The 16599-nt window shown below is 47.1% G+C and overlaps 1 protein-coding gene across 2 annotated transcripts in view; it reads right to left on the bottom strand.

The window, feature by feature from the left end:
• The window catches only part of PAPPA (pappalysin 1), a 255679-nt gene that overhangs the window by 94007 nt on the left and 145073 nt on the right, over positions 1-16599 (bottom strand). For both annotated transcript variants that reach the window (XM_059071226.2, XM_067040877.1), the window contains exon 10: positions 16121-16314. In XM_059071226.2, coding sequence (XP_058927209.1) covers positions 16121-16314 — 194 coding nt within the window. The remainder of the gene's footprint in view (positions 1-16120; positions 16315-16599) is intronic.

Below are 16599 nucleotides of genomic sequence, written 5' to 3' on the forward strand. Positions count from 1 at the left end.
GATAATCACCGCCATGGCAGTGGCAGCCGTGATTAAAATAAGGACACAGGTCAGCCACTGACTTTGTATGACACGCGAGTTCTCAGCACTCCACCCCGTGGGGTCAGCATCATCTCCGATCTCACAGACAGCAGAGCCGGGCATCGGGCCGTGCTCATCACCAGAACCCAGACACCCGTTCTGAGGAGGCACTGGGCAGGGGGCTCGGACCCCTCCAGCTAGTAAATCCTCTAAGAGGGGAGAGTGATTAGCGTCGGATGTGGCGGTCAGCCTTTGTGCTGCTGACAACTCGTCCCTTTAAAGGCCTGGCCGGGCTCATTTCACACGGGCCCTCCGCAGGCCTGCTCCCCATCTCCCCGTAATTACGCCATTCACTAGTCACCCAGGCCCGCCTCTGAACTCCTGACCCAGCACTGAAAGACTTGGGATCTCATTACTAATCTCTTAAGCCACCTAGTCCTCCAAAATACATCCATTTAAGTTGGAGGCCAAGGCTTTGGGGGTGGGAGCCAGGGAGAGAGGGAAAGTCCAGCACAGGCCCTTCTCATGACACGGCCATGTACCCGCTCTGGGGCCTGGGGCCCCAGCCACAGGGCAGCTGGCCTGGCTGTGCAGCTCAGGGCAGGGCAGGGCAGGCCTTGCTGAGGCTCGGGACTGGACTTAAGAGACTAGGCCTTTGGACGGGAAGGGCATCTGGGCCCACCTGTTTGTAATTTCAGGGGTGCGGGGAGGGGATGAGGCCTGTGTTTGTTTTAATTATTATTATTGTTGCTGAAAAGGGAGGAAAGAAATGAGCAGAAACTGCTAACATCTGGAGGCTGCTGTCCAGCTTACGTAATCTCCCGCAGCAGAGGAGGGACACGGGATCCCCGGCCAGATGGTCCGTGGGTGACTTCATGGCACATGCGTCTCCTCCGACAGTATGATGCTGACAGGGTTAGAAGAGTGGGTTGCAGGACCTTCTGAAAATTCTTTAGGGGTGAGGGACAGGGGTTTGGGGGTTCCCAGAGATCTCAGTTCTCTGTGGAAGACAAATTTTCTTCCAGCCAAAGCTCACATTTTTCTTATATTTCTCTCTCATTAACTCATTCATTCATTCATGCACTCATTCAACGTACACTTACATATAGCACTTATTACGAGTTAGGTTCTTTATCTCCCATGGTCTGTATGAGGAAAATGGATCCCAGAGCGGGGAAAAAGGCAATAAAGATAAAATCCCTTCTCCCAAAGAGCTCCCAGACCCCTAGGGGGGATGCGATGGAGAGTAACGGATTGTCCCAGCAAACACCCACACAACAGCGTGGTGGGTTCCGTATTCGAGGTCCGTTCAGGTGGAGAGGGGCATGGAAAAGGAGGGACAGTCCATGCCCAAGGGCCGGGCCTGAAATGCAGGATCTTAATGTCAAGTGGGCTCTGAAGAGCAGGGGCTGGAGAAAAAAAGGCAAGAGAAGGAGGAAAAACTGGGCCACAGCTGAGCCATGACAAACCCAGTTTCCCAGATGATGTCAATAACAGAGGCATGAAGGATAAAGTTCAAGATGTAGAATCTTGCTGCAAACAGAGTTCTGAGCACATTATATTTTACAAAACACATTGCTAACTTTCTGTGTTTCCAAATCTCTTTTTAAAAAAATTTGCACTGAAAGCAATTAACAACATTTCATGAATTCTAGGTCAGGATATAAAAGCAGCGTTGACTCTGGATCAGATCAAGAGGATGCGTTAGCTTCAACCAGGATGTTCACGCAACTCTGGATCGAAACCCAGAGATGCTGCCAGCACAAGATGAAAATCCTGAGGCATCGCCAGCTTCAGATATGAATCCTGAAGCATCGTGATTTGTATTTCAGAGCCCAGAGGCATTGTCAGTTCTAAAACAGGAGGTTGAGCGTGGCAACACTTCCGGCTCTAGACCAGAATACCAGGATATCATAATTCTAGAATAGGAGCAACCAATGCTGTCTGCTCTAAATCCAGCACCCCCAAAACTTCCTGTTTAGAAAACCAGATACCAAAGATTGAGAACACAGATCCAGTTAGCTTCACTCTAAAATGCCCCCTTTACTGGCTCTACAGTAGAACTGGGAGGCACGGCCAACTCAGGAGTAAAGCAGGAGCAAAGCACTGAAGCAGCACGGAAATCTCCAACACTCAGCTCAGAGCTACTCAACTGAAGCGGGACGTTTTAAGAAACCACCAGACCTCTCCTTTGCCTACTCTGGGAGCCCTGAGATGTCCATGGGTTAATCAGGAAAGTGGTGACCACATCCAAGCTGGGTGCCTGGTCACCGAAACCCTTGGTTAAGGATAGTTGAGCAGTGGTTAATGGCAGTCTTGACCACACTGGCCTATTCAAGAAAGGTCAAAGGAGTGATTTTTTCACTTCAAAACATCTGTGGGTTAAAAGAACAAGACTTTCTCAAGTTCATAAAACTAGGAGTTTCCAGGTTGTTTTTGTGTTTTTTCTCCCTTCTTCCCCTTCTTCCTCTTCCCTGCTTTCCTAATCAATACCTGTGTGTTCCAAGCTGTGACCAAGATGAAATATGAGTCACACTGGCGGCAGGGAACCCCACTTGATGCCAAGGTGCCTTGTCCTTGGGTTCTACCCCTCACTGCAGACCTCAGGCTTTTCTGATCCCCTCCTATCACCGTGGAAACCACTGAGTGATTGCCTCTCCTCTTTGCTTTTAGAAGAGCAGGCGGTCATCTTGCCAGGGCTGCCTTCAGTTTGATTTCTCCTCGGAAGAGCCTCCAAAGGATGCAATGATCTGACGCATACAAGGAACAAGAGGACAGGGATGACTTATGCTTTTATCGGTGTCCTGCTGACCTTCCAGCTCAAATAAGGGCTCTCATTCTCAAGGAGAAGGGTGGCATTTCTCTCTGGCCTCCCTCTCCAGATTTCAGAGGTGGGGATAGTGACCCTGATGTGCAAACTGGGGGCTTTGCCCATCAAATGCCCAATAGATACTGCTGACGTAAGTGTCCACCACTCCACCAGCAGATTCCTCTGAGGGACAGAGACTATCTGCGGTGATGCTTTCCCCTAGTGGTGCCCTTGGACAAGGTGGCACACATCTGCAAAAAAGGCAGGGTGTTGAAGCAGCTGTTCTGAGACACTGTCCATGGGAACCATCCCAGCATGATCTAGGATCCACAATGTGATCTCCTCAACAATCCCACACCTGCCACTTTCTTGAACTTTCCATGAGCAGTGGAAGTCATACACATTTGAAGAGATGTGGGCTGGAATCTCAGATTCTGCCATTTATTGACATCATGACCTTGAACGCCTCAAGGAGCCTAAATTCCTCCACTGCAAAATCAGATGATGGCACCTACTTTGAAGGGTTGTTTCAGGATTGAAAGAGCTCTTGCACATGCAAGTGTTTACACACAGCCCGGCATGTCAGAAACACACTTAACATTTCCCTCCTTCGTCCCTTCCTACTTCTTTCCTCCTAGCTCTAGAGGAAGACAGTCTTGGGGTCGAATTCTAGATTTCCTTGCCCCACCCCTAGGCTAGTTGTAGAAACTTGGGTAAGTTACTTAACCTTTGTGAGTCTCAATTTAGTCCTCTGTAAACCAGTGAAAGTTAGCCACTACCTCGTAGAGAGGTTGGTGGGTATAAATGTGCTAAAACAGTGTGAACCTCTGGGTAGAGGTCCTGACATGGAGTAACCGCCTTGAGAGCTGGACCATTCACACTGCTCCTATCATTATTATCAACTATTGTTAGTACTATTATGTCATTGGTATTACTGTCATTTATTATTGTTTAGTCACTCCTTTTCACCTCTCCCTTCATTATTTTTATTATCAAGCAACATTCCATTATATGTATATACCATAGTTTATTTATCCAATTCACCAGCTGATGGACATCTGGTTTGTTTTCAATATTTGTCTATTATGAATAAAACTGCTATGAATATACATATACATATACATATATATATCTATATCGACCCTTAGCATGGACACGTTTTCTTTTAATACCTAGGAATACAATGGCTGGATTACACTGTCAAATTGTTTTCCAAAGTTATTGTACTTTGTGTGTGTGTGTGTGTGTGTGTGTGTGGTATGCGGGCCTCTCACTGTTGTGGCCTCTCCCGTTGCGGAGCACAGGCTCCAGACGTGCAGGCTCAGCGGCCACGGCTCACGGGCCTAACTGCTCCGCGGCATGTGGGATCTTCCCGGACCGGGGCGCGAACCCGTGTTCCCTGCATCGGCAGGTGGACTCTCAACCACTGCGCCACCAGGGAAGCCCAAGTTATTGTACTTTTAAAATTACTACCAGCAGTGTATGAGAGTTCCAGTTCCTCCATATCCTAACTAACACTTGATACGGTCAGCTGTTTTAATTTTAGCCGTTTTGATAGATGTATAGCAATATCTCACTGTGGTTTTAATTTTTACTTCTCTCATGACTAATGATATTGAGCATCTTCTTCAGTGAAGTGTCTGTTCAAATATTTTGTCCATTTGTCAAAATCAGTTTTCTTTATGTTAGGAGGTCTATTTTCTGGACTCTCTATTCTGTTCCATTGATCTGTTTGTCTATCTTTATATGAATACCATGCTGTTTTGATTACTGTAGCTTTGTAATAGGTCTTTTTTTTTTTTAAGTACAGTTAATGTTAATACAGTGTTGTGTTGTTAGTTTCAGGTGTACAGCAAAGTGATTCAGTTATACGTACATATATATATATATATATTTTTTTTTTTTTCAGATTCTTTTCCCTTATAGGCTATTACAAAATACTGAGTATAGTTCCCTTAATTTTGTATTCCTCTTCCCTTCTCCCCCACCTCTCCTTCCTCCCTTCTTTCTCTTGCTCTTTCACACCTTCCTTGGCTGGGCCTCTCACTGGGAGGCCTGTCTGAAGGCGAACCATACACTCTCAAGCCAGACAGAGAGCCCTTTATGTTTCCATCAATATCCATGGAAATCTAGTCATGAGAACATCCCTAAGACCAGAATAATAAGAGGCAAAAGGGTAGAGCCTTTTTCCTGGGGCCTGGCCTCCAGTAGCTGTTTCCTACTTTTCTGCGCAAAGCTGTTAACAGAACAAAGTGCAGATTTAATTGTAAGTATTTATCGCATGCCTACTGTGTGCCAGGCCTTGTTCTTCATCTTGGAACACACAGCAGTGACCACACATTTAAAAAAATTCTTGGGGAAAGTGGTGTGTATCCTGGAAAGTGCATGGGCTGTGGAGCCTGAAAGCACTGGCTTTCCTCCTGTTCCACCACTTGGAGGAGGGGACCCTGTGCGGAGCTTTGCTTCCCTATCTGTAAAATGGGAACACAGTTTTTACTACACAGATTGGTTATAAAGGTTTAATGCAATAACTGCATTGAATACATGCAGATAGCAGTTATTATATGCCAAGCAATGTTCCAAGTGTTTTATGTGTACAATTTTCTGGAATACTCACAACTGCCACTTGATTTTCCTATTTTACAGATGAGGAGACTAAGGCTGAGAGACCATGTAACTTGCCCTAGATCTCACTATAGGTGGCAGCACTGGGATGTGATAGACTTTAGACCTGCTCCAGTCGGGTACCTCAGTATCTCCCTGTGGCTATTTAATTTTAAACTAATTAAAATTAAAAATTCAGTTCCTCACTTTCCTGAGCCACATTTCAAGGGTTCAAAACAATAGGTGGCTAGAGGCTACAGTGCCAATACAGACTACTTCCATCGTCAATGGAAGTCCTATCAGACAGCTGAGCTGGAGCCTGGGCTCTCAACACTGACACGGTTCTGCCTTCTCTGGAATATAAACTCCTGACCATAGCTCCCTGATGCATGTCAGTTTATCTCCTTCCTTACATTGCTCTGCATTGCTTTTCTCTTCCTGGATCCCTTGCCCCAGGAGGCTACATACATTGCAGACCTGGGCATCACACAAGCAGCATCCACATTCCTGAGAGCAGTATCCTGCCAGCAGACCAGATCTCTCCCAAACTCATGCTCTTTCCCAGGATGGAGAGAAATGCAGGCATCAGCCAAGCATCCCCTTCCACCAGCTGCATACATAGGTCCAGTTTGGGTAAAGGGTTCCGGGGTGGGCAGGAGCCCCAGGGAAGTCTTTGTTGGACCACCCTGGCAGAGAAGCATACCTCTCAGCATGGGTGCCTTTCACTTGTCTCTCCCAGTCTACCTCTCCCTGAAAAATGAACACACACCAATATATCCAGGAGCATCTGGCACTTGGATCTGGCTGAAGAATTAGGTGCGTTTTAAGAAATCCATGCCTAGGGTGGCAGAGAGGGTAGAAAGCCCTTTTTGTTCTGGTTCTATAGATAGCATATACAGGTTAATTTAAAAAGTAAGGACGTTGGGATGGAGAGTGGGGGGTAGGGGGTTTGAAGAACAAACACAAACAAATGAACACACACACACACACACACACATAACAAAAGCAAAATCCTATGCACAACCAACATCCAACTGCCCTTGGAACCCCATCCTTTGGGCCTGGCTTGAGAAAGTTTACTTCCAGACTTAGAGAAATGAGCATGTGGTTTTGGGGACAGAATCCAATACCGCCGAAGCAGCGGGCTCAGCAAGCTTGACCGGCTGCTGCTTCCTACGCGCATTACAGTCTCTGAGAGCGAACGCTGTTTACATATTTTACATGTTTCTTGGGTACAGGACACAAAACTAAATTACACAGCAAAGGCCATGCTGGCTAAACACCGGTGCCCCCGCTTAAAACAACAACAATACTTTTTAAAAAAAGAAAAGAAAAGAAAATGAAAGACGAGGATGGAGAAGGGTGTTGAGGGAGCCTGAGTGGATGGCAGAGATGGAAGGCGGGAGTCTGGTCCTGAATGCTTCAGGAGGGAGAGATGACGTGGACGATATAGACAGTGAGATGGGAGTGGGTCAGGCTTGGAGAAGCAGGGAACACAAAAGCCTAGGGGGCTTCCTAGAGGGGCTGTGGAGTAAAGTGGCCCAGCGGTGTCTGTTCTCCGTGAAGAGCCAGTGGAAGCAGCCTCGAACCACAAAGCCTTGCTTGTTCCTGGGCTGCAAGACAAGAGTCAACTGGCAAGTGAGAGCCTTCCCTGCTCCACGTGGCACCTTCCCTGGTAACCCATGCACGTCTGCTGCAAACGCCAAGCGTTGCTTCACGCATACCCGTCCCCCTCAATGTATGTCCCTCTAAGGTTTATTCCGTGTGTCCACGTATCACAGCAGTTCGCCCAAGTTTTTCTTTTCTTCTTAGAGGTACCTAGTCCAGTGTTCCCTTTCCTCCGCGGACACTACAGACAGCTTGAGGGCAGCGGTTGAATTATTCATCTCAACCCCAATCCCCTGCTGAAAAGGATGCTTTGGACATAGTGGGTTCACAGGAAGATTATAGTGGGTTTTGAATCCAAATATCAGAATCCTTTCACAGCAGATAGGGGATGGAGGGCCAAATCTTAATTAAGTGAAGTAAGACCAAGAGACTTTCAAAGTCTCTCTCTCTCTGCTTAGATTTCTGTGTCCCAAAGAGTGTTCCTTTAAAAACAACAACAAAAACCTCAATTGTTCCTAATTGGATCCCACAGTTGTTAAGCGTCACGGGCAGAAAGAAGCATTGCTTTAAAAAGTTTTCAGCTGCCATCAGAAGGAAAACCACATGTGTGGATCAACTGTCTCATCCTTGACAAGGATCTGCCATATGGGTGCTATCACTCCTGTTTTATAGATAAGAGACTGGGCAGAAGCGAAGAGAACCGGCTTGCCCAAAGTGACAGAGCTGGTGACCCTGGAACTAGAAGCCAGGCTGAGCGGGTCCTAAATCTCATTTTTTTCTATAAAACTCTCATCACTCAAAGTTTTGGGGGGCCAATCATAGCATGTGACATTTCATAAGTTTGAATAAATATCAAAAGAGTGAAGGAGTTAAGGAGGCAGAGAAGAAGAGGGGGTGGAGGAGAGCGCAGAGGGCTCCTTTCTGATGAAGGAGCTGGCTTGTGCTCTCCTGGAGGGATTTCTGGGTGCCCCACACCAATGGGACAGACTGTAACAGACCATGGGACTCTCTGTTCTGTCTCCTTAGATGACTCACACATGTGCTCTTGAAAAATTATTCAGAAACCACCAGAAGAAAGCAGATCCCCTGGGTATTTGGGAAAACTGCTTGGAATCTTCTCTCACATTTCGGCACATCCCCTTGGCCTCCCTCCTCTCCCTCCACTGGCAGATGCTGTCGCATTTCACCAGCGAGAAGACCTGCACACGCCGGTGAAGGGACACATCCCAGCAGTGACCTCAGCACTGGGTGCTGAGACCACGATTGGCCCCTGCCCTTTGCCAATATCATCATCTGAACAGCATCAGAGAATTGCTCGTCCGTGCAAAATTTCCACGTGGGGCTGTTTCAATGCAATCCCGGTAGCGGGTGCAAGAAAAGAAAGAAGAAGAAGAAAGAGTGGCACAGGGGAGATCCTTCACCTCCCGCACTGAAGGCAGTTCTTCATTCTGAGAGACGAAGAAGCAAACCTTCTCAGTTTCAAAATGTGCTTCGACCCTCTCATCCAGGGTCTGACACCCAGGAGGTGTTCATAGATGTCAGTCTTCATCCTCAAATGAACATCTGATCTGCTGGTCCCCTGCTTAGAACCTCTGAGAAGCTCCCCCTCGAACTCGGGATAAAGGCTAAATTTCAAGCATCTGAAGGACATCCCCGCATCATTTTCATAGCCCTTCTCTCTTGACTTCCCCTGAATTTCTTATTGGCCTTTTGTTGGATGTCTGTCTGTCTGTCTGTCTGTCTGTCTCCTTCTGTCTGCCTCTGTCTCTCTCTCTGACATGCTCTTCCTTGCACACCCCTCTCCTACCCCCAGCTTATCCTTCCAGTCACAGCTCAGCAATCACTCCCAAAGGAAATATCTCCCCACCCTCCCCTCGGTTCCCCTGCCCCAACACTTCCTACACTGCGTTGTGGGTGCTTGTGGAAAGACTTCTTACGCTTATGTCCAGAGAGCCCAGTGGATTTCTGCTCCCTTCCTCTGGACACAAGGATGCAGAAGACACAGATAAATGGTCCCTGCTCTCTGGGCGAGCCATCAAGGAATGCACCCATCTTGCGATTCCCTTACTGACATCTCAAGGTTTCCTGGGTACAGCACATGGTTTGTGACAAACTTGTAAATGGAGCAAAGTTTCTTCTTCCATCTACAATTGTACTGTTTGTGCTTTTCTTCGTTTTCTCTCCCACAGCCCAGAAGTAATTAGACATGGATTTGGATCCAAAATCTAAGAAATCTTTTTTTTTTTTTACACTCAGGGTTTGGCAACTTAAAACATTTCCTATGTTTCTCCTGTATTTTCATGTACGCTTTTTAAATGACTTTCTGGCGAGGGCAATACTTAGCCCAGAAGAACGACTGCCCTTAGATAGAGATGTAGGAAGCATGGCAGAAACAGTAGGGCAATATTTGGGGTACTGGAGAGGGGGGCTCCCACTTTCCTTGTGTTCCTCGAAAGCACACTACGTAAGGAAAGACGCAAAAGACAGCTCTCCTCACGTATTTCCCCGTGTCAGCCGTGGCAGCAGGCCTCGTGAGCTGCCTCGTCCTGCACCTGGGCTCCTGTGATGAACACAGTGGCCTGAATCCTGGTTCTACCTCTGCCTCTTAGAAGTGTGAACCCCCAGACTGTCAGTCACTCAGCTCCCTGAGCCTTACTATCCCAATCTGTAAAGTGAGAACAAGCTATTCCTATTCTTGTTGCCGTTTAAGTAGGATTCAAGGAATCTGATGCAGAGCCTGGATGAACCTGGTAGATGTTATTTTTATGATTTGTCCAGGACCTTCTGAAAGTGGGCAAAGGACTTTTCCATGCCTGCATGCTGGCTTTCATCCCTGCTGGCCGAGTAAGCTGATAGCAGTGTGGTTTCTTCCTCAGGGGAAACTCCCTCTAAATCTCATACTCTTGGGTCTTGGCTGCAATTTCCAGCTGGACACACCCCCTCCCACGCAATAGTGAGCGTCGTGAGGGCTACGAAAGGACCAGCGCTTCTTTGGAGTGTCTCAAAATGCCTGGTACAGTCCTGAGCACGCAGGAAGCATTTGTTAATGCAAGTGTGCCTATTCACTCAACCAGATGTTGACTGAACTTCTGTGCTGTGTGGGTCACCGTGGGTGGCTCTCGGGCGAGGGTGTGCAGCGGCGGGCCTGACATGAATGAAACAGGGAATTAACATTTGCACTACCCAACGAGTGGAAAACGAACAACAACAACAGAACAGTTTTCTCTGCATTTACTCCCTGCATCCCCACCAAGTAGAGGCCATCATTCATTCCCTCTCTCTGGAGGAGAAAACTGAGGTTCCTGGAGGAGCGATCTGCTCAAGACTCCCAAGTTAAGAGGAAAAGCTACGAGGGCAAAGCCACATCTGCACGATTTCCACGTGACCCCACGAATGCCCATGTTCTCTACCTGCTCACATTTCTCAGCGGAGGATTCATATATATTTCCACCTAATCAAACGAATAAATGAATTAATCCCTAAAGACAAATCATGATTTGCATTTTAATAGAGGCACACAATCTTACGGACACGCCAAGGAACGGGTAATGGCGACTCAAAGTGAGGTGGCAAAGAACGGATATGCCTCACCGTGGGTTGGTGGATACAGAGTCAGAATCAATCACAAAGCAAGGGGAGGTGCTCAGGCCTTGTCCTCCTCCTAACGCAGGAATCTCCTGCACAACCACCAGCTCAGCCTGAGTGCCTCGTGATGGGGAGCTTATTGTATCACAGGGCACTTCATCTCGCTGTGGATGGCTCTCGTTCTTCGAAAGGTTTTCTTAACTTTGGCCCTTAAACCACAGCCCTGGAAATGCTTAGTCTAAATGTTACCCTCAAAGGATCAACCAAATACACGGGTCCGTTGACTGAAGGTCTGTAATCCCTGGGAGAGCACTGCGCATTCTGACCGTCTTCGTGCTTCCAACGCCCCCGGAGGCCACTGCAGGAGGGGGGAGGGGTCTGTTTGGACCAGGGGAAACGGGCTTGGGTGGAAATGCAGGCGGTGGGGGCAGGAGGAAGGAATAGCTACATCTCACTTTGGCAGCCTATGGTGTAAAGCACCGGAGAGAGGTGAGACGTGGAGGCAAAATGAGAACAAGACGAGATCTTTGCCAACACTTAAACCAAACCGGGCTGAGGTTCCCAGACGAGAGATAACTCAGTGCTTTCGACTCGTTTCCATTTTTGTTTTGTCTCAGGGACCTCTTGAATGAATTCCAGCTGGGCCAGAAAGGTACATGGCCAAAATATCCAAAGAATGTCTCTTATTATAGAATGTTCAGCTCACTGTGCAGAGCGGGGAAGTTTTGATACTTCTGATAACATTTGGACATAAGACTCCATGTTCGGGGTGGAGGAGCTTGGCTCTAACCAAATTTGGGAGTCTTGTTTCAGGAGAATGGACGAGAGAGACTGGGAACTATGAGAAGTGGAGGGCTCACACAAGAATGAAAACGGACGTTTTAACCATTTTCTAGACTCATCTAGCACAAAGAGTGAGGCGTCTCTTCAGCAGTCACAGTCACCACCTGCCCTCTTATTCCGACACGGCTACTCCTCTCGATAGCATCCTCACACTTAAGTCTTGCACGCGAACAAGGTCAGAGTTGGGTCTTTGACTTCTTTGGTTTCTTCCGTGGGCTCCAGCACAGACCTCGGCACAGACCTCCAATAAACACCTGCACTTATCATTTTTTTGCAGCATCAGGGAAAGGCAGAGAGTGGGACAAAACTGGTTTGTAAAAAGGAAATGGACACAGGTGAGGTCATTTCATCACTCCCCAACCTGATGGGGCAGCCTAGCGAACACCAGGGTACCAGGAACAGGGCCACTGAGACATGGAATGGAAGCATCCTGAACTCAAGGGGTGGGCAGTGCCCGGGAAGTCTGTAGCAGGAGAATTCAAGCACTTCATGGAGTGTGCATAGTACCACCAACACAGAGATCTGTCCATCCACGACTCTTTCTGCTTGATTCACAGGGATATTCTGCAGAAATCCAGTTACTTGCAGCTCTTGGACAGGACCACATATTCCCAAGCTCCCAATGTCACCTTCCATGAAATCCATTTTTTTTTTTTTTTTTTTTTTTTTTTTTGCGGTACGCGGGCCTCTCACTGCTGTGGCCCCTCCCGTTGCAGAGCACAGGCTCCGGACGCACAGGCTCAGCGGCCATGGCTCACGGGCCCAGCCGCTCCGCGGCATGTGGGATCTTCCCGGACCGGGGCACGAACCCGTGTTCCCTGCATCGGCAGGTGGACTCTCAACCACTGCGCCACCAGGGAAGCCCCATGAGATCCTTTTAATCCCAGATTTTACACTATGGGCTGTGTGACCCTGGAGAACAAACACTCCACCCCTTAGTTTCTCAGAGGTAGGTAATAATTCTTTCCTTGAAGAATGGCGAGGGGGTTGCCTATGAAGTGTGTGTGAGGGCCCAGTACAGTGGCTGGTGGACCTCGACAACCACTGGTTCCCTCCCCCACTCTCCTCTCGGTGCTTTGGTACTCACTCTCTGGATAGGGTCCCCTGCATCTACGTGGCCTGTTCCTGTAGGCTGTTCATGTGTTTGTGTGTGTGCGTGCCTGTCTGTATGTGTGTAAAAGAAACAGAAAGAGAGAGAGAGGAGGGAGGAGGAGGAGGAGGAGCGTATAACTGTGTTGAGGGAAGGTAAGGGGCACACAGTGCATCTAGAAACCCCCCAACTCCCTCTGTCGAGCCATCAACCTCTTCACTGGAGGCCCTGACAGGGTGAGAATTAACCACCAGCCTCCTCTAATCACTGTACACAGTAATGAAGGCCACGGTTAGACTTCTTCCTCTTCTCTGTTGTCAGAAGGGAGCTATGTTTACACTCCAGGAAGAGCCTTTACTCAGAGTTACGCAGGTTGTGTGCGTGTGCGCGCGCATGTTGGCCTGTGCACGATGGGGGCGGTGTGTGAATGACTTCTAGGCGCTTGCTTTGAGACAGGGGACTGGGGGGACTTTTGTGCTGCAGGCCTCCGGGCCGCCCTGCCCAGCCCTGCGCCCAGACGGAAGGCACATCCCCTACCCTGACCCTGTATTCTCCAGTGAGCTGATCTCATTATGGCAAATTTAGTTACAGCTGAAGTCTCCTTGTAACAAAGATTATGTCCAAGCCCAGAGTAATGGAACCTAGTCGATTTCATTAAAATAAAATTGGTTACAATGAATAATTCAACAGGATGATTTTGTTTCCTCATCTCCTCTTTGTAGATCGAAGAGCTAGTATTTATAATGATTTTTTTTTAATTGGATTTTTGTTTAGGAAGAGATAATCACCCATGATTCCTGACAGCCCCCTCCTTAGGAGACTGGAATAATTGCCCCGCAAAGTCTCTTTTCCAATGCTAAGACTGGAAAATTCTTTCTCTCCTTTTCTCACATTAGTAGCAATAAACTTTGGGTGCTTTTTAAGCACAGCTGCTACCTCAACACTTGCTCATGTGAGATTCTGAGTGTGTTAATAATACCCTTGTCTGAATGATGTTTTTTAAACATTTCTAGGAACGGGATGGAGGTGTCGAATTTGGAATTCCTGGCTCTATTGCTGGCCAGCCCTGCTGTTCCTGAAGCAGGACACTCTGTGTGAGAGAGGTAGCACTGTGTGTGTGTGTGTGTGTGTGTGTGTGTGTGTGTGTGCGCGTGCGTGTGCGTGGGTGTGTATCTACAGTAAATTAAATACACATCTCCTGAACTCCTAGTCTTATCTAGACCTGTGCTTGAAGATGGGGGAACAAAGTGAATAAAACCTCAAAACTGTTTTCACAAAACTTGCAGTCTAAAGGGGGAGCCAGACACGGAAACAAGGTAATTAGAGTTCAGAGCATGAGTGTAACCAGAGATGGATACGGCAAATACAGAGGTGGCACGGGGCAGGATGAGGCCTACACAAGCACTCATTTATTCATTCATTCGTTTGTTCGTTCATTCATTCACACACCCGGCTGGCACTACACATGGGAAACGTCAGGGGATACCACGCTTCCATTTCTTTCCATCCTCCTTAGGGCAGTCAGAAGCAAAGGAATAAAGAAAGAATCTAATGCATGTAAACACAATCCGATAAATGAAAACATGATCGAATAAACACTGTAAGTGAGGTTGGACTCCTTTTGTACCTCTTGCAATGACTTTCACTGGGCCCCAGAAGGTCACGTTTCTCTTTCATCTAGAAACCAGGCCTCCCCTCAACCACCCCACCGACCCTGAGTCAGGGAAGCAGTAGTAGAGAGGAATGGCTAGGAGTAATGGCTCATCTGCAAGGCCAGGAGGGAGGCCGGCCTCAGAAACGGCTACGGGGCCAGGCGGTAGGAAGCACTGAGTCGTGTCTCTGGGAAACAGGAATCTCGGAAGAAGGCAGGTGCTTGTTCAGCAGGGTAATTGGAAAGCGGGCTCTGGGGACAGTATGGCCATCCCTAGAATCACGTCGGCTCTGGTGGCCCCAACGCTCTTGCTCCCTCAACTAACCTGACAGTCCCTCGGGGACGTAAATAGTGCATTCGGGGATTAAGGAACGAGTCACAGCTTTTTCGGGTTGGGAAGGTCCTTGGAGATCATCCAGCTCAACTACTCTCTAACTTAAAGATGGGGAAAATGGGGCCCAAAGAGGTGGGAAGACTAGAGCCCAAAGCCACACAGCAAGTTCATGGTAAAGGCACTGTTCATTCACGGGCGAGTGCTCAAGAGGCACACAACTTGACACTCTGCCCCCCTCAGAAGTGAGACTCTCCCCAAGAATCTGTTCTTATCTCACTGAATTCCAGGGGTATATCCAAAATGGAGAGCTTTCCCCCAGTATAACTTACAATAGGTAGGGACATAGGAGGACAGTCATTACCCCTACCTACTATGCTGACGTTTCTTGCCCTTAACCCTTCCGTGTCCAATCGCTGACAAACAGGTCTCATGAGACCTTAGAATTGCATTTGGCCATTTGCGGCAACATGGATGGACCTAGGGATTATCATACTAAGTGAAGTAAGTCAGACAGAGAAAGACAGATACCATATGATATCACTTCTATGAAACAGAAACCGATTCACAGACATAAAGAGCAGACTTGTGGTTACCAAGGGGGAGGAGGGTAGGGGAGGAAAAGATCGGGAGTTTGGGATTAACAGATGCAAACTAGTATATATAGAATAGAGAAAAAACAAGGTCCTACTGTATAGCACAGGGAACTATATTCACTATCCCATGATAAACCATAATGGAAAATATTATGAAAAAGAATAGATATGTGTAGAACTGAGTCACTCTGCTGTACAGCGGAAATTAACACATCATTGCAAATCAACTATATATCAATAAATTTTTTTTAAAAAACGACTTTATAAAAAATTTTGAAAAAAGCATTATAAGGGAAGTCAAAAGAAAAACTGCAGACTGGACAAAAATATTTTCAACGTAGATCACAAACAAGAGCTCATCTCGCTGGTATATAAACCACTTTTAACTATCAAGAAGAAAAAGACCAAAGTCCCAATAGAAAAATGGGATAAAGAGACTGCTCACAGAAAAAGAAAGGAACATGACCATGATACATACAAAAAGAATCTTAATCTCACTAGAGTAAAAGAAATGCAAATTAAAACAACATGAGATGACGTTTTCTTACCTATGGAGACAGTAAAAACCCAAAAGTTGACAATACACTCTGTTGTTAAAATTGAAGACAAACAAACACTTTCATACATTCCTGATAAGAATATAAAATGGTACAGTCCTATGGAGGAATATTTGGTACAAATATGATAAAGTTATATACGCATTTTTTTTTTTTTTTTTTTTTTGCCACGCTGCGCAGCTTACAGGATCTCAGTTCCCCCACTAGGGATCGAACCTGTACCCGTGGCAGTGAAAGAGTGGAGTCCTAAACACTGGACTGCTGGAGAATTCCCTATATATGCATTTTTAAAAAAATTACATTTGGCTAGAGATATGATCAAGTGGCCACGTCCAATGACACTGCCTTTGTGACGTGCAACCTTGAGGGGGAGAGCAGAGATTGAGAATGTCTGCAGGAAATGTTACGTGTGGCTGGGAGCTTACCTGCGATGCTGCTGGTTGGCCGATGATGACCCAGCCTGGGCACTGCTGGTCTTGATGGGATACAGAAGCGTTGGATGCCCACTGATCCAGGAACCCCTGCGGTGTGTAGACACCACAGTCTTTGATGCTAGTTTTTTGTTCAAACTCCTCACATACCCCATCACCATCATGGAAATAGCACCGGCTGGGCTCATCTACAGGAGATAGACATAGACGGGAGAGACCAGATCAATGTTTGTTCTTTGGCCTCATCTATCATCAGCAGCCATGGAATCAGATCAGCAGAATCATCAGCATGGTCAAGTCCATCACTGAGAGTCACAGTTGAATATTATTCAGTCTTTAAAAAGGAGGAGATCTTGCCATATGTGACAACATCAATGAACCAATGAACATTACATGAAGGACAAACACTGTATGATTCCACTTATATGATGTATGTAAAATAAACTCATAGAAGCAGAGAGTAGAATGGTGGT

This window comes from Kogia breviceps, chromosome 8 (assembly GCF_026419965.1).
Source record: "Kogia breviceps isolate mKogBre1 chromosome 8, mKogBre1 haplotype 1, whole genome shotgun sequence".
NCBI lineage: Eukaryota > Metazoa > Chordata > Mammalia > Artiodactyla > Physeteridae > Kogia > Kogia breviceps.